General features: G+C 42.2%; 1 protein-coding gene and 1 pseudogene across 2 annotated transcripts in view; one reads left to right on the top strand and one right to left on the bottom strand.

Moving 5' to 3' along the window:
• Nucleotides 1–1,673: 1,673 nt before the first annotated feature.
• On the top strand, nt 1,674–13,961 carry LOC109866195 (uncharacterized; annotated as a pseudogene).
• A 1,454-nt stretch (nt 13,962–15,415) lies between these two features.
• cep85l (centrosomal protein 85L) overlaps nt 15,416–25,625 on the bottom strand; it is a 68,403-nt gene continuing 58,193 nt past the window's right edge. For both annotated transcript variants that reach the window (XM_020454649.2, XM_020454648.2), the window contains exons 12-13: nt 24,741–24,924; nt 15,416–18,221 (exon numbers count right to left, since the gene is read on the bottom strand). In XM_020454649.2, coding sequence (XP_020310238.1) covers nt 18,058–18,221; nt 24,741–24,924 — 348 coding nt within the window. In that variant the 3' untranslated portion in view covers nt 15,416–18,057. The remainder of the gene's footprint in view (nt 18,222–24,740; nt 24,925–25,625) is intronic.

Raw genomic sequence — 25,625 nt, 5'->3', positions numbered from 1 at the left:
TAGGCGTACAGAGGCCCATTATCAGCAACCATCACTCCTGTGTTCCAATGGCACGTTGTGTTAGCTAATCCAAGTTTATCATTTTAAAAGGCTAATTGATCATTAGAAAACCCTTTTGCAATTATTAGCACAGCTGAAAACTGTTGTTTTGATTAAAGAAGCAATAAAACTGGCCTTTAGACTAGTTGAGTATCTGGAGCATCCAGCTACAATAGTCATTTATAATATTAACAGTGTCTACACTGTATTTCTGATACATTGTATGTTATTTTAATGGACAAAAAAAGTGCTTTTCTTTCAAAAACAAGGACATTTCTAAGTGACCTTAAACTTTTGAAAGGTAGTGTATATACAAAAGTATGTGGACACCCCTTCAAATTAGTGGATTCGGCTATTTCATTCTCACCCATTGCGTACAGCTGTATTAAATCGAGCACACAGCCATGCAATCTCCATAGACAAACATTTCCAGGAGAATGGCCTTACTGATGAGCTCAGTGACTTTCAACGTGGCACTGTCATAGGATGTAACCTTTCCAACACATCAGTTTGTAAAATTTCTGCCCTGCCAGAGCTTCCCTGGTCAACTGTAAGTCCTGTTATTGTGAAGTGGAAACAATGGCTCAGGCACGAAGTGGTAGGCCACACAAGCTCACAGAACAGGACCGCCGAGTGCTGAGACGTGTAGAGCTTAAAAATCGTCTGTCCTCGGTTGCAACACTCACTACTGAGTTCCCAACTGCCTGTGGAAGCAACGTCAGCACAATAACTGTTCTTTGGGAGCTTAATGAATTGGGTTTCCATGGCCGAGCAGCCGCACACAAGCCTAAGTAGCCGCACACCATATACAATTCCAAGCATCAGCTGGAGTGGTGTAAAGCTTGCCGCCATTGAAGCTCATTCTGTGGAGTGACGAATCACGCTTCATGGTAGTCCGACGGACGAATCTGGGTTTGTCGGATGCCAGGAGAACGCTACCATAGTGTCAATTATGAAGTTTGGTGGAGGAGGAATAATGATCTGGGGTTGTTTTTCATGATACAGGCTAGACCCCTTTGTTCCAGTGATAGGAAATCTTAAAGCTACAGCATACAATGACATTATAGACGATTCTGTGCTTCCAACTTTGTGGCAACAGTTTGGGAAAGGCCCTTTCCTGTTTCAGCATGACAATGGCCCCATGCACAAAGCAAGGTCCATACAGAAATGGTTTGTCGAGATTGGAGTGGAAGAACTTGACTGGCCTGCACAGAGCCCTGACCTCAAGCACATTGAACCACTTTGGGATGAATTGGAATGCCGACTGCGAACTAGGCTTAATCGCCCAACATCAGTGCCCGACCTCACCAATGCTCTTGTGGCTGAATGGAAGCAAGTCCCTGCAGCAATGTTCCAACATCTAGTGGAAAGTCTTCCCAGAAGAGTGGAGACTGTTATAGCAGCAAAGGGGGGACCAACTCCATATTAATGGCCATGATTTTGGAATGAGATGTTCAACGAGCTGGTGTCCACATACTTTTTGGGCATGTAGTGTAGCTCACGGCATACCGGGCAAACTCAATCAAGCATTCCCCGTACCCAGGTGCGACATTCCCAGGTTACCTCCCCTTTTGACTGCAACAATGGTACGTTCTTAAATGTTAAATCCCTCTCAAGAATGGCAGGTGGCAAAAATGCACGACGGGAGATGGGAGAATGAGTTGCAGGGACAGTGTTCTCTTTAATCCGCGACCTCGTTTGAGGTCAAAGAAGAAAGCAGGCAACGGGAGTAGACACATGAAAGCTCATACACGGGGATACTAGACTTGAGTGACAAAGTCTTTATTCTCAACCTATGGCATCTGGATTCCACGTCTCTCTTGAGGGTTGGGAGCACCTGCCAAACCTTGTTTCGAATTTGTTCCTGCAACTCACTCTGGACAAGACACTTACAGGTAATGTAAAACTTTTTAAAATATATTAGTAGTATTAGACTTCAGTAAATGTTTTTAGATGGAACCGAGATATGCTGATCCTTTTTTGTGAATGAATAAAGTTCACGTTCATCACTTGTGGCTTCTCCTCTTTACACAGACGTCATTTGGAGTCCCGTTTGTCACCGCCAACTGCTCCATCACAGCCAAGACTGCCCTGTAACCGGCCACTCCAGGAGAAGCTGTTTGCAGACATTCCGTTCCAATCACACAAGCACTGGACCCAGTGGCTGGTTCTGGAGGAAATGTTTCATCTGCCCTCAATGAGACTGCCCTGCTCTGACATAGAGAGCTTATTGGGAATTGAGAAGGATGTGTTGGAAGGTCATATCCAAGGTGAGTTCATTTATTTTCAGGAAGTTGTAAAGTTCTATATCTATTGTCAGTTTGGTGCCAAAGAGTTGACACCCGTTGTGTTATAGAGCCACTGAACATGTGTTTTTCTGTTGCTCATTAGAAAAACAAGATTTTAGTCTTCAAGGTGGTCCTGTTTGATTAATGTTTGTCCCCAATAACATACTGTAGATGCAGAAGCCTAGTTCACTTCCTCAAGATCACCAGAATGAATTTAAGAACAAGAAATCTGTAATCAATTTGACGTTTTGCAGAGTATGTTTTATTTGCACATTTTACATTCAAGGTGTTCGGTGCAGTATTTCTCAAGTAAACTAAATGTGCGATGTGTTGTCTAATGTAAACAAAGTCTGGCTGCTGGGCAAGTCTGTCTCGCTGTTTATGCTATTGGATAGAGAACAATCATCGCAGCTGTTCACCCATGTTGGTGGGCAAAACATCCTCAAATCAAAACCCAACCTTAATTTACCCATTGTGACGCATTGTTACCCATAATATTTTGCCATGGGCAAAGAGAACAATTTGCAGTTTTATAGCTTATTTCCTGCAACACTAAACATTTAGCCATGGGGCAAAGGAAAATGTGTAGTTTTATATCTTATCTCACGCTATTCTACACATTTTGCCATGGGCTAAGAGATAATTTGGCTTTTTTAAAGCTAAAATACAGGTGTGTTGACTGTGATAAAATGCACTGGATTATGAGCTATCTTGCTTGCTAAATGAACAAATGAAATAAGCAGTGGCATGGTGCATATAGCTATTGAAGGACAGTGACATATGTGGCTTTCAGTTAGATATTTTTGGCAACCCATCCCGTGAGAGTGAATGACATTCTGGTTAAAGTATTTTTACTTAAGTACTTTACACCACTGCTCTTGAGCATCACGGAAGCATTGCCAACGTTTTCCAGCATGTACTCAACCAACTACAGAACTATGGTAGGTCATATGTGATCCCGATGCCTTCCATTGTGCAGGCATAACCACGCATATTTACATAGAAAAAGCCTAAACGTCCCTTGTCTGACACAAATGTTGACTAAAATGATTTGAACTTACTTTGCCGATTGTCCATGGGTTGGTACTTGTGCGTCAATTTGAGACAAAATATCCACAGGAAAATATTGTTAAACAGACTTCAAAACGACTGTGAATTGGTTTCAGTCTGATTTATTAGGCAAGGTCATATGGGGCATACCATTTTTTACTTTTGCAGGGATCAATTTTAGGACTAGTCTGCTTTCCACAGCCAGTTATGAATTATAATTAGATTATTCACTGTGAACGCAATGGGATTCAAAGGTGGTAATGTCCTTTATTGCCTGATATGAGCTGCATGCCAGATTTGCTATACAGATGGACTTTTTGGCAGTGCAGATGAAGGCTCGTGACTGTTGTGACGTGGCTATGGCCAAGTTATGTGTGAATTCTGGCCAGGAACATGGTTGTTCCCAATGGATAAAGAAAACATGTTTAGTTCTTTTTCAGTAGTTTGACACCACACCTGTAAGCAATGAGTTGATTTCATCCTCAAAGCAGAGCCCTCATCTGACTCATCATATCCAATCTTTAGAATGCTGTACTGGGAAGCTTGACATTGGCATTTTACTCTGGAGAAACCTTTGAGCTGCATCCGCTTGCAGGATTTTGGTTTATTACAGGCAGTCTGTCTATGATTGAAGCCGTTGAGGGAAAAAAAAAGGTTATCCAATTTTTTGCACTGCTGAGTCGCTTCAAAGTGTTTTTATCGGCTGGTGATATGGGGAGCGGAAACTAGTCACAAATGGTTTCAGTCTCCGAGCTGTCTCCCTCCGGATTATTATGTTATACTGTACCCTCCGAACTGGAGCACTAGTCCTACCCTTCATACACCATCTGAAATCAACTGCATTGGCCTATAGGCAGGGCAATGTTAATGGGAACTAATGACCTAAAGGCCTTTGTTACACGTATACATACTGTATGTTCCATTTCATGATCCTAAAATACATTTTTACAAACTCTACATTTCTGTAAGTGGCAGACAGGAATGGATCTGTGTTCATTTCAAAATGAGTCCTGTTTTCCCTGTAGTTTTTAGTCTCCACTAGATTTAGATGGGGACTGTTGTGGCGTTATCCATGTATTGGAGCATAAATGCAATTTCACCCTTGACATGTAGTGCATCCACTTGTGCTAAAGGTTTCTACCCTGAAGCAGTCCCCCCCCCCCCTCTCTCTCTACCAGACCACCGTGAGCTGGAGACCATGTTCAGTCATTACACCCAGTGTCGATTCCAGTGGCTCTTTACCTCATGGCAACAGCCGCTGTCCTTCTACGGGCAGCTCAGGGCCTACAGTGGCGGAAGCAAAGCAAGAGGAAGTTGGTGTCCTGGGGAGGCACGCTGTGTGACGTCCACTACCTGGCCTCGCTCTAACGCATCACCACCGACTACCACCTCGCCCTATACTTTTATTCTACTTTATGCTAACGTTATGCAGTCATGGCACTCAGATTCGATTGACTGCGCTGAGTGGATCAAACCTTGTGCTTACTCTGGATTTGTTTTAGAACGGGCACCCACTCTTGCGTGCTCATAAATATTCTTCACTCATTATGGTTATTTTCAATTTCTATGCCCCAAGAATAATATCATACCACCTTGACTTATTACTGTTAATGGTATCACTTCTTTATACATTATTAATTGGATGCAGTGAGTAGGGAAATGAATAAGCCTCTCCCTTGACACTGAGGCTCTTCTATAGAGCGTTACCCTGTGTTCTGTTCTGCTCTGCTATCTGTTGTACTATGACAGGTCTTGAACAAAGGCCACTGGCTTTCATGCCAAGTGTCTATTCTCCTTCCTCCCAGGAATTCAGACGGTGGAGAACTATTTCTCCATGTGCAATCCACTGGTGGCCTTAATTGTTAAGTGCATTCCCAGCTGATACAGATACTGTGCCTATCGGCATTTTGTCTGATGGTAATGGGGCTATCTTGGCAAACATGCCAGTGGTCGTGTGGTGTCCCATATACAACAGGAGTTCCCTGTTCCTGGTGCAGAATACACAGGGTTTCTCCCTCCCCATATTGACTGATACCATTAAATTCAATAATAAGAAAGGACTAAGTAAAAGTTGTCTAGTAAAAAATGTGATGCCTTCTGCCAGGTCTATCTCCATTTAGAGACATCGGTATCAAGCCTGTCTGTCAGTCTGGACTTTGACAAACGTTGGTGAGTTCTTTGCCAGAGCCCCCAGTGATGCCTATAGCAGCATAGATCAGCTCCTGGTCCCTCCTCAAAGATACTGATCAGACAGACAGACCAGACCAGACAGACAGACAGAACACTGATTTACATGATCAATGGCAGTGGTGAAAGAAGTACCCAATTGTCATACTTGAGTAAAAGTATAGATACCTTAATAGAAAGTTACTCAAGTAAAAGTGAAAGTCACCCAGTGAAATACTACTTGAGTAAAAGTATTTGCTTCTAAATATACTTAAGTATCAAAAGTAAATGTATATGTTAAAATATACTTAAGTAGTAAAAGTGTGAATAATTTGAAATCCCTTACATTAAGCAAAGCAGATGGCACCATGTTCTTGATTTTAAAATGTACAGATAGCCAAGGTGGACACTCCAACACTCAGACATCATTTACAAACTATGCATTTGTTTTTAGTGAGTCCGCCAGATCAGAGGCAGTAGGGATGACCACGTGTTCCCTTGGTAAGTGCGTGAACTGGACATTAAGCCCTCTACATGTAACGAGTACTTTTGGGTGTCAGGGAAAATATATGGAGTTATTTTCTTTAGGAATGTAGTGAAGTAAAAGTAGTCAAAAATATCAACAGTTAAATAAAGTACAGATACCACAAAAAAACTGCTTATGTAGTACTTTAAAGTATTTTTTTACTTAAGTACTTTACACCACTGATCAATAATGGTTATGATTAGCCTGGGGGAACCAACCTGATCGCTTCATTCACCTTTCTGTTTCTCTCCAGATATCATAAATGTGCAGTGAAATAGAATGTTGAACACAGCAATCAGGCTGGTTCTACCAGACTAGGTTATGCCCTGGACGTTATATGCACCCAAGAAGTAGAAAATAAGCAACAAATGTCAGTTTACATCAATTGTTTCACAATTGGGTTATCAAATGTATCAAATGAAGTGGTTTACCTTCTGTATTTCTACAAATGATGAGCCTGTGAAAGCTGTTGCCGCTGGCCGGATACTTGCCAACATTCATAGGAATGTCTGCACGACGAGGGCCTCCTTGTTGGTCTTCTCTGTGCTGCATGTTCGGCTCAAACTGGTATCTCTTGAACAACTGCAGCAGGCAATCTTATGAGGTGGTTGTTGACTGGGAGAATCTGTGACAAGGTGATTTATATTAGACAGCCAAGTGGTAAATTGCATTTTGGTTCTAAAGAAAGGACAACGCTAATGCACTTCACAACCAAAATGACTACTAGTTGTATCTGCTTGGCTGGGGAATTGGCCTACTATTTTATCAAGCTGGGTATTGTATCTTTGAATACAACTTTTCACATAACACACTACCTGTCGTCGATGAAGCAGTCTTTCATCAAGGTAGTAACTCTGGTCACTATCAGAGACCTCGTGATGATGTGTCCTTTTCATTGGAGTTAAGGGAGACTCTGGCAACAATGGAGGCGGTGTCACAAGGGTACTTGTCATATTTCACACTTTCATTCTGAGGTCTTGCTTGACAAGCTGTGAACATGGTAAGTGAACAGTGAATGAAATGATTTTGAGGTTGCTAAACCATTGCAATCACATTGCTGGACATGTTATGATACCCACCTTTGCTGCATCTGTTAGGTCCCAGCATCCATTCATGACCATGGGATCACTCTGGCACCCAACTGTCCACTTTGTCATCCTTCAATAATAAACCATGCTTGAGAAACGTAATCTGGTTTAGAAGCTAATTCTATGCTTTACAGATGTAGACGGACTAGCTCCAGATTGGATTAGATTCAGGCCAGTGATGCTGTTACACTTTGCAACCAACCAACTGTGACGTGTTTTGCTATGGCCCTGTGTTGGTTTGAGTTTGTTGCTGCTAGTTAGTACACTGTTGTAGTCACATGAGTTAGCTAGTACCACCATAGTTTCAGCCAATATTTATTTGTGCATTAAATAAGCTTTGCACCTCAGAATAATGTGACTGTTTTGTCTAGATTACAATTGCTAACTTGGAGTGGAATGAACATAATTGGTAGGAAATAACTTTGCTTTATTATGTTGTCAAATTGACTTTCGATGTTGCATTTTGCTGTTACTAGAGATCCTGGTTTGAGTCCATGCTCTGTCCAGCCGGCTGCGACCGGGAGACCCATGAGTGGTGACCGGGAGACCCATGAGGCAGCGCACAATTAGCCCAGCGTCGTCCGGGTTAGGGGAGGGTTTGGCTGGCAGGGATGTCCTTGTCCCATCACGCACAAGTTTGTCAAATAGCTAGTAATGCTAATGTTAGCTAGCTAAAATACGGTGGTCCCCTCTATCTTAGTTAGCTGGATAAAATTATAGCTACTGTATCTAAAGTCAATCTGGCCACATCACAATCACGACAAAAGGTTTTTCTACAAATTATTTACCTTTTGAAATGTTATCGCGTTTCTAAGCCAAATCCGAGTTGTATTGAGCTAGGTAGGGTGGCTAACGCTAGCAAGGTGGATAACGTTAGCTAGGCTAGTGGTTAAGGTTAGGGTTAGCTAACATGCAAAGTAAAATTGTCTGTAATGAGATTTCAAACAGGCAACATTTGGGTTGCTAGACGTTCGCGATTTTAGCCCACTCATCCACCCCGACCAACCACCTTACCCGTTTTGGCCTTAAGTAACCTGTCTTAAGTAACCAAACCAAAGTTAGCATATCATACAAATTTTTGTGTTTTTCTTTACCGCTTTTTCATAACATCCAATTTGTATTTACCGTCTTGTCCCACTGCTGCAACTCCCCTACAGACTCAGGGGAGGCGAAGGTCGAGAGCCATGCGAAGGTCGAAGCCACATGGGTCTACCGGTCGCCAGTCATTGGTCTCCCTTAGACTGCTGCGCCACTCGGGAGGCCCTAATATTTACTATGTTATGACTAGTCTATGAGACCAGGCTGGTGCATCCTGCTGGAGGCATGCATTGCATGGTAGGGCTTTTCAGTCCCAAATGGCTGTGATCCTTTGAACACGTTGGTTGGGGGTAATGAAACAACTGAGCCCCATTTAATGAAGGGAAGCGAAGTGGGCGGATGGGTGATTAGCACGTGGAGCTTGGCAAAAGGGGACTAATTGTAATCCAAACCCAACCTTAATTTACTCCTCGTGATGCAGAGGTTTAAAACTCAATTTTGGTCAAAGTCAGTCTAGTCTAAAACTATCCTATTTACACTTTGTAGTCAGTTTTGACACTAGAATAAATGTCTCTGACTCGATGTCACAGGTAAGGGATTAGTTGGTTTTTAGCGGCAGTCACTCTCTAAATGACTAAATTTCAGGGAACATTAGTGGAGTGTAATGTGTAGTGCACCTACCGAAATGAAAGCACTCGTTGTGTTTTTGTCAACACTATTGATAAAAAGATGAGAGATGCCTGACTCTTTTCAACATTATGGAGGACAATGATCATTCCTTTGCCAAACTGCTTGTATACAAATGACATTTTTGGCATTTATTCAGTGGTGTCTTTAGTATTCCATCAGTGTGCAACTCCTTCCGTTAAGCATCTCCAGATCATCAGCTCTGTGCTGGTGATTTCACAGGTCACAGCTTGAGCAGGCTGCAGGAAGAGCCTAGACCCATGTAATGTCCTGCTAAATGGATTATAGACATATCAATGCATGTCCCACTCAATTACACTTCATGTGTGAATACAGGCTAGCTGCAGGCTTGTACTCTATAGCAATAGCCAGCGATACAGTCAAGGACAGTGTTATCAATACAATTTATACAATCATATTGGCATCTGGCACATTAGTGGTTTGTATGTGCAATTATGGATGGGATTGTTTTTTCCCAGCTAGTTTACTTGATGTATAGAATTGGAAAAACACTTAACTTTGGCATTAGGAATTCGCTTGGATGACAATGGCATATAGGCTGCTGTAGTGTTTGATATTCCTAAATTCTACTGTATGATTGTCTGATGGTGTCACCTTAGTTCCTTTGTTATTTCTGGTTTAGGTTGGTCAGGGCGTGAGTTGGGGTGGGCATTCTATGTGTTGTTCTAGTTTTGGTTTTCTACGTGTTTGGCCTGGTATGGTTCTCAATCAGAGGCAGCCGTCAATAGTTGTCTCTGATTGAGATTCATACTTAGGTAGCCTGTTTTTCCCACTTGATTTGTGTGTATGCACCTTACAGGACTGTTTCGTTTCACTCTCTTTGTTGTTTTGTTATTCAGTGTTCAGTTAATTTATTAAATATTAACATGGGACATATACCACGCTGTGCATTGGTCCGATCTTGACAACTCTTCCTCAGATGACGAGGAGAACCGTTACAGATGGATTAGGGATTGACTGAGTGCAGGTGTACGAGGACACCCTGGAGGGCGTGTACCTGCTGCTGAGGGAGATGCAGGAGACCCTGGTGGAGCACAAGAGGTTCTGGCATGTGGCCAAGGTCCAGATGGCCCAAGTGTGCACCCTAAAGAGACTGCCATCAACTGGAAGATAATCGAGAGACTGCCCTACTACAAGTATGTGATTATTACACAGAAGAAAAATGCAACATGTAACAATTTCAAAGATTTTACTGAGTTTCAGTTCATATAAGGAAATCCGCCAATTTAAATGAATTCATTAGGCCCTAATCTATGGATTTCATATGAATGGGAATACAGATATGCATCTGTTGGTCACAGATACCTTAAAAAAAACATAGGTAGGGGCGTGGATCAGGAAACCAGTCAGTATCTGGTGTGGCAACTGTTTGCCTCATGCAGCGTGACACATCTTCTTAGCATAGAATTGAATCAGGCTTGTGGCCTGTGGAATGTTGTCCCACTCCTCTTCAATGGCTGTGCGAAGTTGCTGGAAATTGGCGGGCCTCAGGATCTCGTCACGGTATCTCTGTGCATTCAAATTGCCGTATGCCTGCCCATACCATAACCCCACCTCCACCATGGAACACTGGTCACAATGTTGACATCAGCAAACCACTCACCCCACGATTCCATACACGCTGTCTGCCATCTGCTCAGTTCAGTTGAAACTCATCCACACTTCTCCAGCATGACAGTGGCCTTCGAAAGTGAGCATTTGCCCACTGAAGTCAGTTACGATGCCAAATTGCAGTCAGGTCAAGACCATAGTGAGGACAACGAGCACACAGATGAGCTTCCCTGAGACAGTTTCTGACTGTTTGTGCAGAAATTCACAGTTATATCAGCTGTCTGGGTGGCTGGTCTCAGACTATGCTGCAGGTGAAGAAGCTGGATGTGGAGGTCCTGGGCTTACACGTTGCCTGTGGTTGTGAGGCTGGTTGGACTTACTGCCAAATTCTCTAAAATGACGGAGATAAATTATCATTAAATTCTCTGGCAACAGCTCTGGTGGACAGCATACCATTTGCACACTCCCTCAAAACTTGAGATATCTGTGGCATTGTGTTGTGTGACAAAACTGCCTATTTTAGTGGCCTTTTATTGTTCCCAGCACAAGGTGCACCTGTGTAATGATAATGCTGTTTAATCAGCTTCTTGATATGCCACACCTGTCAGGTGGATGGATTATCTTGGCAAAGGAGAAATGCTCACTAACAGGGATGTAAACATATTTTTGCACAAATAAGCTTCTTGTGCGTCTGGAACGTTTCTGGGATATTTTATTTCAGCTCACAAAACATGACACCAACAATTTACACGTTGCGTTTATATTTTTGTTCTGTATAGTTAATCAGATCCAGATAACTAATCAGGGTTAGGCTTGAGCGGTATCCAGATTGTCATACCATCCTTGTGCCATCCCAGGACTGCACTGAGCCTCTGTAGTCCGACGGTTAGCAAACATGTAAAATGCTAATGAGTGCCTGCAAGCATATTATAATATAAACTAGTGGGACGGTGTGGTGAAAGCACTTTGAGGTCAAAGCAAATAAGTGGTTGCAGTTTAAAGGCCCAGTGCAGTCAAACTTTTCCCTGTGTTTTTATGTATATTTCCACGCTGAGGTTGGAATAATACTGTGAAAATGATACTGCCCTTTTAGTGTAAGAGCTGTTTGAAAAGATTACTAGACATTTCTGCCTGTTCTAGTGGGATGGAGATTTGGCCTGCCTGGTGACATCATCAGCCGGTAATTGGTGAATGGACCAATAAGAAAGAGTTCCAAACCTCTCTACCAATAACAGATGGTTTTCAGTTTTCCCCTCTTGACTCAGACCTCTCCCAGACAGTCCCAGTGAAATTCTTGCTTAAGAAATTGCTCTTTGCAACATAGCTATTTTTCATCTTTTTGACCGTTTTAATTGACAAATTAAATATTAAAATTTAAAATTTAAAGTAATTTTTTTCAATGGTATTGAAAATCATACCAGGGTATTTCAAAATACCCCGGGGGTACGGTATATATGGCATACCGCCTAACTCTTATGCATTTCAGATCCTATTCAGAGGGAATATGGAGCAATACTGTTAGTTGGTTAAAAACTCGTTAGCTATGCTTTGAAGCCTTGGGAGAGAGTGCTGTGTAATCAGGGCACAGCTGGTAGCTTCAAACACATTGCCTGCAGCACAGGACCCAGCACTATCCACTGTCAGTCAATGATATGTTTGAACTTCAAGACTGCTCATCCCCTCGACCTATACAGAGGAGTTCAACAGAAGCCCATAACTCAGAGCCTGAATCTTTTGCCCCAGGGATGAATTACATTTTTCCAGGCTCATTGTGTTTTTTTCCCCTGCCTTCTTAAAGTGGTAATCTATAGTTCAAACCAGACACCCCGCCACAGATTTAGCAAAAAGTTTAGGGCTGTGCCTGGAGACCATTCTCAAATTAATCTACAGAGCTATGAATACAAGAACCATCCATGAGATTATAGTTTTGAAGCTATACAGTGTTTTATTAACAATGTTATTATATACAAAGGTACAAGCTTATTTTTCGGGGTTCTGATGGCTTTAGACAGTTGAACTAAATTCTTGAGGCATTTAATTAATAATAAATTAAAAAAAACAGGGATGTTTCAATCACAGAATGCACCTTTTTGAAGTTACATGAGTCTAAATGAAACACTGACTGGCTGCAGGACTAAATGTAATAACCACTTGTGAATTTAAAAAAATGTCACCATGGTATTATCAATGTAATATTTTCAATGCCCTTAGTATTCAGAGTCTCCATCCTGTGTGGTCGAGTCATTACGTATTCGCTTAATCCAAATTTAAAGCACTGTGGAGAGAATAACTTGAGCTCTCTGAAAGTTACTTTGGGCAGTTTTTTTTCTTTCTTCTAAGAGATGACAAATTGCCTTCATGGAGTTACCCATTTACTCCGTTTTCTTGCACATTCTGTTGTTCTCCTGTCCCTATGTGGTTTGATCATGTGAAATTCATCCCTGCTTTGAAAATAATGATCCTCACAGTCGAGATTGGATGGAAGAAAAGAGGACTGAAAATACTCTTTCATTGCTACTCCAAGGTGTCTCAATTCAGGGCCACCCACCTATTCATGAATGGATTTTCTGTGTTTGTTTCACTCTTTCATTAAGTGTTTCATTTGTATCAGGAATATGACCATTTTGGAATTGATAAAAAAAAAATTGTCATGCATTTTCTGTCATTACTTAATATTCATTCATATTAGTCATATGGCCATTAGAAATGTCTGGAGTGCATCTCTCTGGTCATCCCTCAGGCAGTACATTGTGTCAGGCAATGCGGTGTACCGAGGGCACGTGCAGAGCTTCCTCAAAAGGAAGAGGCTGGTCCATCACTGGATTTTCCTGGAGCAGAACTCCTAGGTTCACACGGGTGCTGCCTGACAACCTCTACCCTCTGCTGGAGTTTGACACCAAGATCTCCCAAGGTAAAGTAGAGCCTCGGTTCTCCAGAATGTACCCAGAAACCTCTGTTATCATTTTATATCCACCCTATCAGCTACAGAAACCTCTGTTCTCCAGTATATACCAACCCTATCAGCTACAGAAACCTCTGTTATCATTATATATCCACCCTATCAGCTACAGAAACCTCTGTTCTCCAGTATATACCAACCCTATCAGCTACAGAAACCTCTGTTCTCCAGTATATACCAACCCTATCAGCTACAGAAACCCCTGTTCTCCAGTATGTACCCACCCTATCAGCTACAGAAACCTCTGTTCTCCAGTATATACCAACCCTATCAGCTACAGAAACCTCTGTTCTCCAGTATATACCAACCCTATCAGCTACAGAAACCTCTGTTCTCCAGTATGTACCCACCCTATCAGCTACAGAAACCTCTGTTCTCCAGTATGTACCAACCCTATCAGCTACAGAAACCTCTGTTCTCCAGTATATACCCACCCTATCAGCTACAGAAACCTCTGTTCTCAGTATAAGCCCACTATCAGCTACAGGTTGTCTTAACATTTCCTTGATTTCTTCAATGTTGTCCTTTCTCATTTAGGTTCTTACTAGTTTTACTTGTGGTGCTAATGCAGGGTTTTCAGCCTTTAAGAATACCATGATGATTTTGATCATAGTCCGTTTTTAACAGGGGGAAATCCCTTCCTCCAGGCAGCCAGGGTGGGAGGTATTTGAATATAAGTGGTTTGACATCATTTACCCTGAGCTGCACTACAGCCATCCATCACCGGTCCCAGCCATGACAGTTTGTCAAAATGCTGTACATTTTCTGTATTTGATTTAGTACCTGAGCCTGCCCACGGCTGACTGACCCAAGTGATAGACGGACAACCAAAGGGGCCATTTGTCTGGTTTACCAGCCTCAAATAATGGCGTCGCAGGTCTGTGTTCTTTCTGGTGCAGATGTAATGCTTCCAATACACACACACACACACATACACAGCAGCTAACCTTTGTTTTATACACTGTTCTCACTGTATTCAGTGTTCCTAGGAGGGTTTCTCATTCACATGCTCTCATTCACACGTGTGAATCTGCCAATATTATGGTCCTGCTGTATCCGTTTTTGATTGGTAGATGTGGTGTTTGCGTGCACTCACTAAGGTTAACATGTTTTTTGGGGTTTGTTTACATTTAGCCTCTAGTTGGCCTGTGGTTTCTGTGAGGTATTGGGGGCGATTCTATTAAGCTGGCCCGGATGGGTGTCGTTTGCACTGGGTGGAAAGTGATAGCATTCACTTTGGAAGGGGCAGCCTCCCCGGGTGTGAGCTGCGTGCCCCGTACTGGCTGACAAGAAAAGTCACGTATGTTAAGCACGTGGAGCAACGAGTAGGATTCTGCATGTTCACATGTGAAAGTGATAGTGTGCTTTTTATTTTTTTATTTGCCTTCCCAATGCAAACTAGTTAGAGGTGGGGAATAGAGTTTAATTTATTTATTTTTGGAGGGGGTGGGTCTCGGATGGTTGAGGGGCAGCTCTCGGAGAACTGTGGGGGGGGGATCTTGGAGGGTTGGTGGACTGGCGGTTGGGAGCTTGGGCCGGTGGCCGATAGGTCGCTGGTTCGGGTCCCCGTCTTTGACTTGGTGGGAGATCTGGCGACGTGCCCTTGTGCAGGGCGTTGACCCTGGTTGCTTCTGGTTGGGAGTGTTAGATGACTGAATGTAATGTAAATGTTGAGCTGCTTCACTGCCGGCAGATTGTATGTTTTAATATTCAATATTCAATCATAATAATTAATCCAACAGATGGATTGAACTACTTGACGTTTTTGAATTGATCGGTCATCCCCCCTCAAGTTGTGATAGTAAATAGATTTCAAATGCTAACATTTCTTGGCCAATGAACGACAAAGGTTAGAAACGTGTGACAGTGCTGGGTCGCTGTATAACCAATAAAACACAACTACTCATTGACTAGAACTGTGATCTGTTTCAGGTTCTAAATCACCTGATTATTATTATTATTATTATTATAACAGAGGCCTAGAGAGAACACATACCAACAGTTATAGAAAAATAGTGTATTTGCAATCTGTACAAATAACATATCAAATGGAAAAATACTTGTTAATACATTTAGGAACATCGTATATAAATAGACCTTTGGCATTCATAAAATCTAGCTGCAAAACTAAAAGCTTAAAACATGTATAAACCACAGAAACAATCCTACGTACAATAAAGCCAACCAGTGGCTCAAAGTCCACAGTGCACAGAGAGACAGCCATGACAACCACACCTTTCCCTTTCGGATGAGTCCACCAACGCCAGTCTCACCATAGACTTACACCGTCACAATGGATGCTATACTTACAGTGCCTCACCGTTCTGTGCATCCGAGTACATTCTTCTCCAGGTTTCACAAGAGCCTGCTATGGTCTTTATTTACCTGAGTGGATATATATGCATTGTTTGTGGCTATTGCTTAGCAACATCTTTGTCAACATACAGACAGTACAATGTAAGATGGTAACCATACATTGTAAGAGAGTCAGAGAGTCCTATTTACATTGGATGCATACATGCAGAATAGTTACATGTCTCCCGACACTATTCATGTCAATAGGGAGGAACATACAGGAGCTCTTATCTGCTGCATAGATTTGTAAAGGCACAGAAGAACAATATCTCATATCTGCTGCTGATAACTGAATGTGAGGCGCTGGCTGGTGCATGGGACATTGCATAGTATTTTACAGTTTCCATGTACCACTAAGGGCTAGATTAAATCCGTATCGTGGCAGATCGGCAGTATAGTACGGCTGAAATGTAAAAGCCATTTCCGATTGAGCCAACGTATGCAGGGTTTACCGTGAATGCAGAAACATTGCTTTTAAATTACAATCACGCTAGACTGCGGTTCAGCGTTCGTGAGACCGCATATGTCGGCTCGACTGGAACATAGTCAAAACATTTGTTCCATATCTTATAGCCTACCAAAACATGTCTTACATAGCTCATACTGTACACCTTTCCCTTTTAAGATCGGTAATACAACAGTAGAATAGGATACCCTACCCATGCAAATTGTTCTTCGCACACAACACTGACATAAGTCCACATTAAAACATGTCACTTCGAAACATGCAATAAATTAAGCTATGAAAATGGATATTGTAAATTTTAACAACTTATTACCAGGCTGAATGACAGTATCTGTAGATCGTTTTAAAAATAACATGTATAATAACGTTCATCACTTTGTAGCAAACAGTAAATTCACTTCCCATTTAGTTAAAGATCAAGCACGAGGACTGTTCCTATGACAAATAGTGGGAACGACGGCAAACAATCAATTAAGTAAAACAGGAGAATGTGAACCAAGGATCACACCATGAAACCAACAGACTAAAGAGTCCCCTCTACTGTGTGGAAGAGGTTTGGAGGAGTAGAGTGGTCAGTAACCTTGACGTATTACGTGCTCCTATATTGACTGACTGGATGGATACTAGCTCAGTCAAATCCCAGTGGGTAATGTTCTGAAGGCCTAGACTGTAGAAGTGCCTTGTCAATTTTGCCCTCGGTTGTTTTTTTTGCATTTGTTTTACTGTCTCAATCAAATAGGTGTCTATGGAACTCAGGGGACACGGTACTGAGCCCTGACCTTCCCTTAGAGATTCCTAACTTCGAAAAACAATTCCTGAATTTCATTTGGTTAGAAAGACACCTGAATATTACCTGATGGGTTAATATATTGCTTAAGATATTCAACAACAATACAACAACCGCCAATAATATAACTGAGGGTATAATTGCCATGCTATCATTTCCGTATCAACACAGCTATCCTAATAACCAGTCTGGGAGTGTTATTCACATCGCTGAACTCACACAGAAGAAACACCCATATTAAAAAGGAACCGGAAACACCACAATGGCGCGGATATGTTGTGAAGAAGAAGAAGAAGAAGAAGTGCCACTATGCCGTGTCGACCTGCGACTACAGGCAGCAGCTGAGAGAGAGGGACGTTTGGGGACAATGTCTTTGGACGACACGCGTTGTGGAGATGATGTGTGAGAGGAGAGCCATTGGTTGCCGTTGGAGACGACTTAGGAAGGGGACAGCTGATTGCTGGAGAAGCTGTCACACAGAGGCACTTGACAGAGCAGCAGTGAGAGTCATTTTCCTACTGGCTGGTGATTGTGTCGGCGGGGCCAAATACACACCAACGCACACGCATACACTCACACACTCGTACTACCTTCTGTGCATCTGCGAGGGTAGGGGTCTCCAGGTTTAAATACACAAGTCTATGCGCATGAAGCAATGTACATGATCATGTTGGAATTCTTTCTAGTACACAGGAAGCACGATCAACATTTGAAAAATCAAAACCTATTTAAAAAAGACTGTTCCTTTGTAAACTTGATTCACAGCTTGGTCCTACGTTCAGAACGCTGGCGCTAGATACCTCACGTAGAACTGGATAAAAACCTCACGGCCGCTTGACACTGTACCAGGTTTTTATTCCCTTTTTTTTTTTTAAACACTGTTCTTCCTGGGTTTCCTCCAATCAGGATTCGTCCTGTCCTCACTGGCTGTGAAACAGTAGCCCTGGGGAGAGGGAGAAGGAGGTGGGCATGCTGCCGCTGTGCAGTGACGAGAGAAGAGGGGCGGTCAGGATCCCTCTTGGCGGGTGTGTCATTGTCATTGCGTCACACAGTTGTCGCCCATGTCCTGTGCGTAGCGGTCGGAGATGGCAGTGCGCAGGTCGTCAATGTCCTTCCTCAGCTGGCCAACCTCCAGCAGCTTGGCCCGCAGGTTGTCCTCCACCAGGGAGTTGTCATTCTCCTCCCCTGACATGCTCATCGCTATGGGGGGGTAAGAGAGAGAAATACACCGTCAGGAAGCAGAGATCACATCAATGAGGCAATGCTGAAATCTATCTGATGGGCTTTAGTACACCAATGGCTCTACCAATCCAGGATTTCAACGAGCTGCAGGTGTGTGACTTAGGGAGTGTGAGATAGTAAGTGTATGAGTATGTTTTGGCAGGTGTGTGCATTTTTTTTATTAGAAACTGGGTGGTTCAAGCCCTGAATGCTGATTGCTCTAATTCTGTCGGTAACCAGTTTCTAATAGCAATAAGACATCTTGGGGGTTTGTAGTAGATTTCCAATATAGGACAGCCCTTAGCCACGGTATATTGACCATATACCACACCCCCTCGGGCCGTATTGCTTAATTATACTGCGGCTGTGTGAAAGGCTCTGTTCAGTGTGTGAGTATAGAGAGAGTATACTGTGTATGTGCTAGGGATGGGCATTTGAAATATTGCCACTATTAGAATAATATCGTGACTTTTTTTTCTCTCGGATATCCGGATAGTCAGAATACATGTGTTTCGTGAAACTTTTTTATTGTTTGATGTGCGACAGCATAGACGATGCTGCTCTGCTTGTGCAGCAGGGTGGGGGTAGGACAGGGGCCTGTTGGGAGGGAGAGAGAAAGTAGCCATACTCACACTAGTTAGACACACTTGTTTCTGCCATAGGTTATCTATGATGAAAATAAGCTATTTTTTTTTTATGGGGCGCACGTCATAAACACTACATTCAAAAGTTTGCTGTTTTCTTTAATGAAGAATTTCACGGTACAGCGCATTTGGAAAGTATTCAGACCCCTTGACTCTTTCCACATTTGGTTAGGTTACAGCCTTATTCTAAAATGGATTAAATTGTTTTTTTCCCCCTCATCAATCTACACACAATACCCCATAATAAAAAATGGAAAAATCACATTTACATAAGTATTCAGAACATTTAGTCAATAGACTGCTGAGCATTTATTTTTTATTATCCATTTTAGAATAAGCCTGTTGAAAAAGTTAAGGGGTGTGAATACTGAAGGCATTATTTATATATATTTATTTAAAGGAATACTCTCAAGTAATTCAATACTCATGTTCATTAGGATATTCGATTAACCGTCCCTCTGTGTGTGTCTCATAGTCCTATTTGAACCTTGAAAGGCTTTGTCTGAATTAAATACTATTATCCATGTGACATGGCTACATACAAGTACTGTATATACAGTACAGTGCATTCAGAAATGATTCAGACCCTTTAACTTTTTCCACATTTTGTTACGTTACAGCCTTATTCTAAAATGGATTAAATAAAAACATGTCCTCCATTAATACCCCATAATGACAAAGCGTAAACAGGTTTTTAGAAATGTTTGCAAATGTATTAAAAATAAAAAACAGATATACCTTATTTACATAAGTGAACAGACACTTTGCTATCAGACCTGAAATTGAGCTCCAGTGCATCCTGTTTCTATTGATCATCCTAGAGTTGTTTCTATAACTTGATTGGAGTCCACCTGTGGTACATTCAATTGATTGGACATGATTTGGAAAGGCACACACCAGTCTATATAAGGTCCCACAGTTGACAGTGTATGTCAGAGCAAAAAACAAGCCATGAGGTCGAAGGAATTGTCTGCAGAGTAGGGTACCAAAAAATGTATGCAGCATTGAAAGTCCCCAAGAGCACAGTGCCTCCATCGAATGAATGAATAGAAGAAGTTTGGAATCACCAAGACTCTTCCTAGAGCTGGCCGCCCAGCCAAACTGAGCAATTGAGGGATATGGGCCTTGAACCCGATGGTCACTCTGACAGAGTTCCAGAGTTCCTCTGTGGAGATGGGAGAACCTTCCAGAAGGACAACCATCTCTACAGGACTCCAACAATCAGGCCTTTATGGTAGAGTGGCCAGACAGAAGCCACTCCTCAGTAAAAGGCACATGACAGCCCGCTTGGATTTGCCAAATCCTTCCAGAAGGACAGACCATCAGAAACAAGATTCTCTGGTCTGATGAAACCAAGATTGAACTATTTGACCTGAATGCCAAGTGCCACGTTTGGAGGAAACCAAGCACCGCTCATCACCTGGCAAATAACATCCCTACGGTGAAGCATGGTGGTGGCAGCATCATGCTGTGGGGATGTTTTTCAGCGGCAGGGATTGAGAGACTAGTCAAGGGAAAGATGAATGGAGCAAAGTACAGAGAGATCCTTGATGATAACCTGCTCCAGAGTGCTTAGGACCTCAGACTGGGGTGAAGGTTCACCTTCCAACAGGACAACGATAATTAGCGCACACAGCCAAGACAACGCAGGAGAGGTTTCGGGACAAGTCTCTGAAGGTCCTTGAGTGGCCCAGCCTGGACTTGAACTCAATCGAACACCTCTGGAGAGACCTGAAAATAGCTGTGCAGCAATGCTCCCCATCCAACCTGACAGAGATTGAGAGGATCTGCAGAGAAGAATGGGAGAAACTCTCCAAATACAGGGGTGGCAAGCTTGTAGCGTCATACCAAAGAGAACTTGAGGCTGTAATCGCTGCCAAAGGTTCATCAACAAAGTACTGAGTAAAGGGTCTGAATACTTATGTAAATGTAATATTTTAGTTTTTTTTTAATTAGCAAAAACCTCAACCTATTTTTGCTTTGTCATTATGGGGTATTGTGTGAAAAAAAAAAATTTTTTTAGAATAAGGTTGTAACCTAACAAAACGTGGAAAAAGTCAAGGGGTACTGAATATTTCCGAATGTATTGTATAAAATTAGTAATTGATTGGAGAAGTCAAATTGCTTTGCATCTTTGAAGGAAAGATGTCTGGTCACGAAGGAATGAAGCAGTGTCTTCTTGCTACTCTGTTGCCTGAAACCTGAAACCTGTGTAGTCATCACTTTACAACATCAATGTTTAACCCCAAACACGCTGCCTTCACTTCAAAGGCTGACAGTTTCTATATCTTGGGAAAACATCATTAGCCTTGGCCTCATAAATATGGGAGCCGGCTAGCCCACCAGGAGGTTCAGCCTCTCTGATCTGAGCTCTGACTGGAGCCATAAGGATTTCCATCTAGCTAAGCTAGCTATAGCTACAGTACAGCCACTGCTGCACTCCGTCTGCTCCTTTCACAGCTCCAAATCAACACAATTACAAAAGATAACGATTCCACAGAAAAGAGAAAATCATTTTCTCTGGCTCTGCATCAATAGTTCAGACTCTTTTCAAATGCTTCCCCATGATTACAGTTAGGCCAGTTGTTTGAGTAATTGCCACAGTGCAGCAGGACCAATGACGTATAAACCCTGGATTGCTGATGCTATGTATTGACCATTGAGAGGCTTTGAAGCCACCAGTCGGCCAAATTGGCACGCCTCATTAGGAGCAGTCCTCCATAGGAATGAATGGAACTCTACAGGATTTCAATTTAAATGTTTCATGGACGAAAATCAAAGTATTTAGGATTTTTGTTGTTGCATTGGGGACAGTAACACCAGTAAAAACTAAAAATGATACTTAGTAAATAGTTAACCGTTTTTAAATGTGTTAGTTTTATGTTTAGCTCACATAATATACAGTGGCTTGCGAAAGTATTCGCCCCCCCCCCCCTGGCATTTTTCCTATTTTGTTGCCTTACAACCTGGAATTAAAATGGATTTTTGGGGGGGGTTTGTATCCTTTGATTTACACAACATGCCTACCACTTTGAAGATGCAAAATGTAAGACAAAAACACAGAACTTGAGCATGTATAACTATTCACCCCCCCCCCCCTCCCCAAGTCAATACTTTGTAAAGTCACCTTTTGCAGCAATTACAGCTGCAAGTCTCTTGGGGTATGTCTCTATAAGCCTGGCACATCTAGCCACTGGAATTTTTGCCCATTCTTCAAGGCAAAACTGCTCCAGCTCCTTCAAGTTGGATGGGTTCCGCTGGTATACAGCAATCTTTAAGTCATACCACAGATTCTCAATTGGATTGAGCTTTGACTAGGCCATTCCAAGACATTTAAATGTTCCCCCTTAAACCACTCAAGTGTTGCTCTGGAAGACTGAAACAGGTTTCCCTCAAGAATTTCCCTGTATTTAGCACCATCAAACCCTCAATTATTTTTTATTTTCACCCCCTTTTCTTCCCAATTTGGTGGTATCCAATTGTTAGTAATTACTATCTTGTCTCATTGCTCCAACTCCCGTACGGGCTCGGGAGAGACAAAGGTGAAGAGCCATGCATCCTCCAAAACACAACCCAACCAAGCCACACTGCTTCTTAACACAGCGCGCCTCCGACCCGGAAGCCAGCCGCACCAATGTGTCGGAGGAAACACCGTGCACCTGGCTACCTTGGCTAGCGCGCACTGTGCCCGGCCCGCCACAGGAGTTGCTGGTGCGCGATGAGACAAGGATATCCCTACCAGCCAAACTCTCCCTAACCCGGACAACGCTAGGCCAATTGTGCGTCGCCCCACAGACCTCCTGGTCACAGCCGGCTGCGACAGAGCCTGGAACTTCTTTCCTTCTTAATGCATTTGAGCCAATCAGTTGTGTTGTGGCAAGGTAGGGGTGGTATACAGAGGATAGCCCTATTTGGTAAAGGACCAAGTCCATATTATGGCAAGACCAGCTCAAATAAGCATTATTACTTTAAGACATGAAGGTCAATATGGAAAATGTCAAGAACTTTGAAACCTCCTTCAAGCGCATTTGCAAAACCCATCAAGCGCTACGATGAAACTGTCTCTCATGAGGACTGTCACAGGAAAGGAAGACCCAGAGTTACCTCTGCTGCAGAGGATAAGTTCATTAGAGTTACCAGCCTCAGAAATTGCAGCCCAAATAACAGAGTTCAAGTAACAGACACATCTCAACATCAACTGCTCAGAGGAAACTGTGTGAATCAGGCTTTCATTGTTAAATTGCTGCAAAAAAAGGACACCAATAATAAGAAGAGACTTGCTTGTAGGGCTGGGCGATATGGCTAAAATATCATATCATGGTATTTTTCATATTTTTGACGGTATTTTATGTTTTGCTTAATAAAAGTTCTAAATGTGCTTTATGAGTAGTGCATGACCCTAGGGTGGCAACACATATATTCTAAATGATTTCAATGGGTCTCCATTCAGATTGTTCAATTCAACTTCAACCTAAAATAATTTCCTGCATTTCCAGCAATACGTAATATGGTTCAGTACACTGACTTGATTAGTTAAATAAAAGGTTAAAAAAAATCTACAACTTGTCATAATTAGGTTTGAATCCAGAGAGTCTAGAAAAGTGATCAAGATCTTCAATGAGACTGTGCAGGGATCCAAACTAGAGTCACCAGCATACATTGACACTTTGTTTGTATCCCCTGGATTTCTAACCTCTTGATGTTCTTCTTGGATCGAATTTTAATAGCTAGCATTTTAATGGCTATAATAAATAGAAATGGAGATAACGGACAGCCTTGTTTTACTCCTCTTAAAAACTCAGTACGTTCCGATAAGTAACCATTATTTACTATTTTACGTCTGGGGTTGCTGTACATAACTTTAACCCATTGTATAAGAGAGTCACCAAAATTAAAGTAATCCAGGCATTTATATATAAATTGTAGTCGTACTTTATCAAACACATTTCCAAAATCTGCTATGAAGATCAGGCCTGGTATCGTTGATGTTTCATAATGTTCAATTGTTTCACGTAACCGTTGTACATTATCTCCAAGATATCGTCCATGTAAAAAAAAACATGTCTGATCAGGAGGAACAATATCTGGTAAAACCTTCTTTATTCTGTGTGCTATGCATTTCGCCAGTATTTTCCGCCTCTCTGGAAATGTTTAGTGTAGCCTACTGTTCTCCGGGTATAATGCAAGATTAACTTTGAGCAAAACATTAGGAAATTTAGCAGGCTACGTTCTTTCTATGATAAACATTAGAAATATGATGGCCATGCATCGTTTTTGCAAAACACCTTGCTTTTTCATTGTTAGCTCGTTTACTTTTGTGGTTTCCATCTGATGAAAATTAAGCTATTTTATGCCAAATGTGTTGCACTAATGCATTTTATGTGAAGGAAAACTATAGTTGCAGGCCACGGATCCTATTGAAGAGAAAAAAACACAACTTTCAATAGGAAACGTGACTCCTGTCAATACACAGCTGGACTCACCTGTTTCTGCTTTCTCCCGATGTGCTATTTACAAACAAACACATGACTGGCTCAACTGTTCTCGGGAACTACGGTGAGCTTCATTATGTGAAATAATGTGACGGGTGAAATGAAGAATGTGATCTGCTTTATCTCCTAATGGATTGCACAAGTTGACTGCAGTTATTTACTTAAAGTAGCTACAAATATGTAAATGTATTGAAAAAATAGTTTTAATGGTATTGAATGTATTGAAACAACATCCCATGGCTATTTCCAAATACCCCAGTGTACCGTACGGTATACCGCCCAAGCCTATTTTGGATAAGGCAGTAGTTTGTGGGTGGAGGTGTGTGTATGCAAAGAGGTTTGATCTAGACAGATGTACTTACATTTGATGCCCAGTAGCAGTGCCAGGTTAGGCTCCTTGCCCTGGGCCCTCTGGGTGAGGATACTACAGAGGGCCTTGAGGTCCAGCAAACACAGGGACATCTCCTTAAGTAAGGGCCCTGCTTCGGGCCCTTGGCCCCCGCTGCCTTGACGTACCACCACGCCCTCCTCCACCTGCCTTCGGTTCTGTAGGAATACACACACACAGTGGAACACACACACTTAGAACACACACACGCACACAGTGGAACACACACACTTAGCTTAGATATCCACACTGGGTTTATTATTAAACGCTGACACTAATGCAGCAGAGCTCTGGAGTGTTCATTAAATTAATGTAAAACCCATTAAATCCGCCCCAATATTAAATAGGATTTTGAGCCAGTTCAAAGTAGATAAAGTGTTGCTGAATTGAAACACAAATTGGCAAAATTCTTTGCTCTGCTTAAAAGCGTCGTTGTTGTTGTTCTCTGTCACTGCCACAATGCATTAGTAACAACAACACATTGTAAATGGCTAGAGAAGGGAGTTTAGTCGCTCACAATAGGAACACAAGCATTTCACGGACCTGCAATAACATCTGCTAAATATGTGTTTGTGACCAATACAATTTGATAACTTTTTGTTATCATAACATAACAGTCGCGCTATTATTTCGAAACAGAAATGGATTTGTCCATTAGGGCTCCAGAGAGTGTATTTTTGGATGAAACTGTGCATTTGAGAGAGAGAAATGATGAAGAAGTGAGAACTGCCGCTGGCAGGCAGTGTCTAAAGCGGAGTGTGTGAGTATTTGTGTGTTACACTCCTTTGTAACCTGGGAGGATCATCAACACTTGCACAGCCTCTCATTGGTTCTGCTTTGAAACAGAATAGTTGAAATA

This window comes from Oncorhynchus kisutch, linkage group LG21, assembly GCF_002021735.2.
Source record: "Oncorhynchus kisutch isolate 150728-3 linkage group LG21, Okis_V2, whole genome shotgun sequence".
NCBI lineage: Eukaryota > Metazoa > Chordata > Actinopteri > Salmoniformes > Salmonidae > Oncorhynchus > Oncorhynchus kisutch.
Note: the sequence above shows the minus strand (reverse complement) of the source record. Positions and strands in the feature narration are given on the sequence as shown.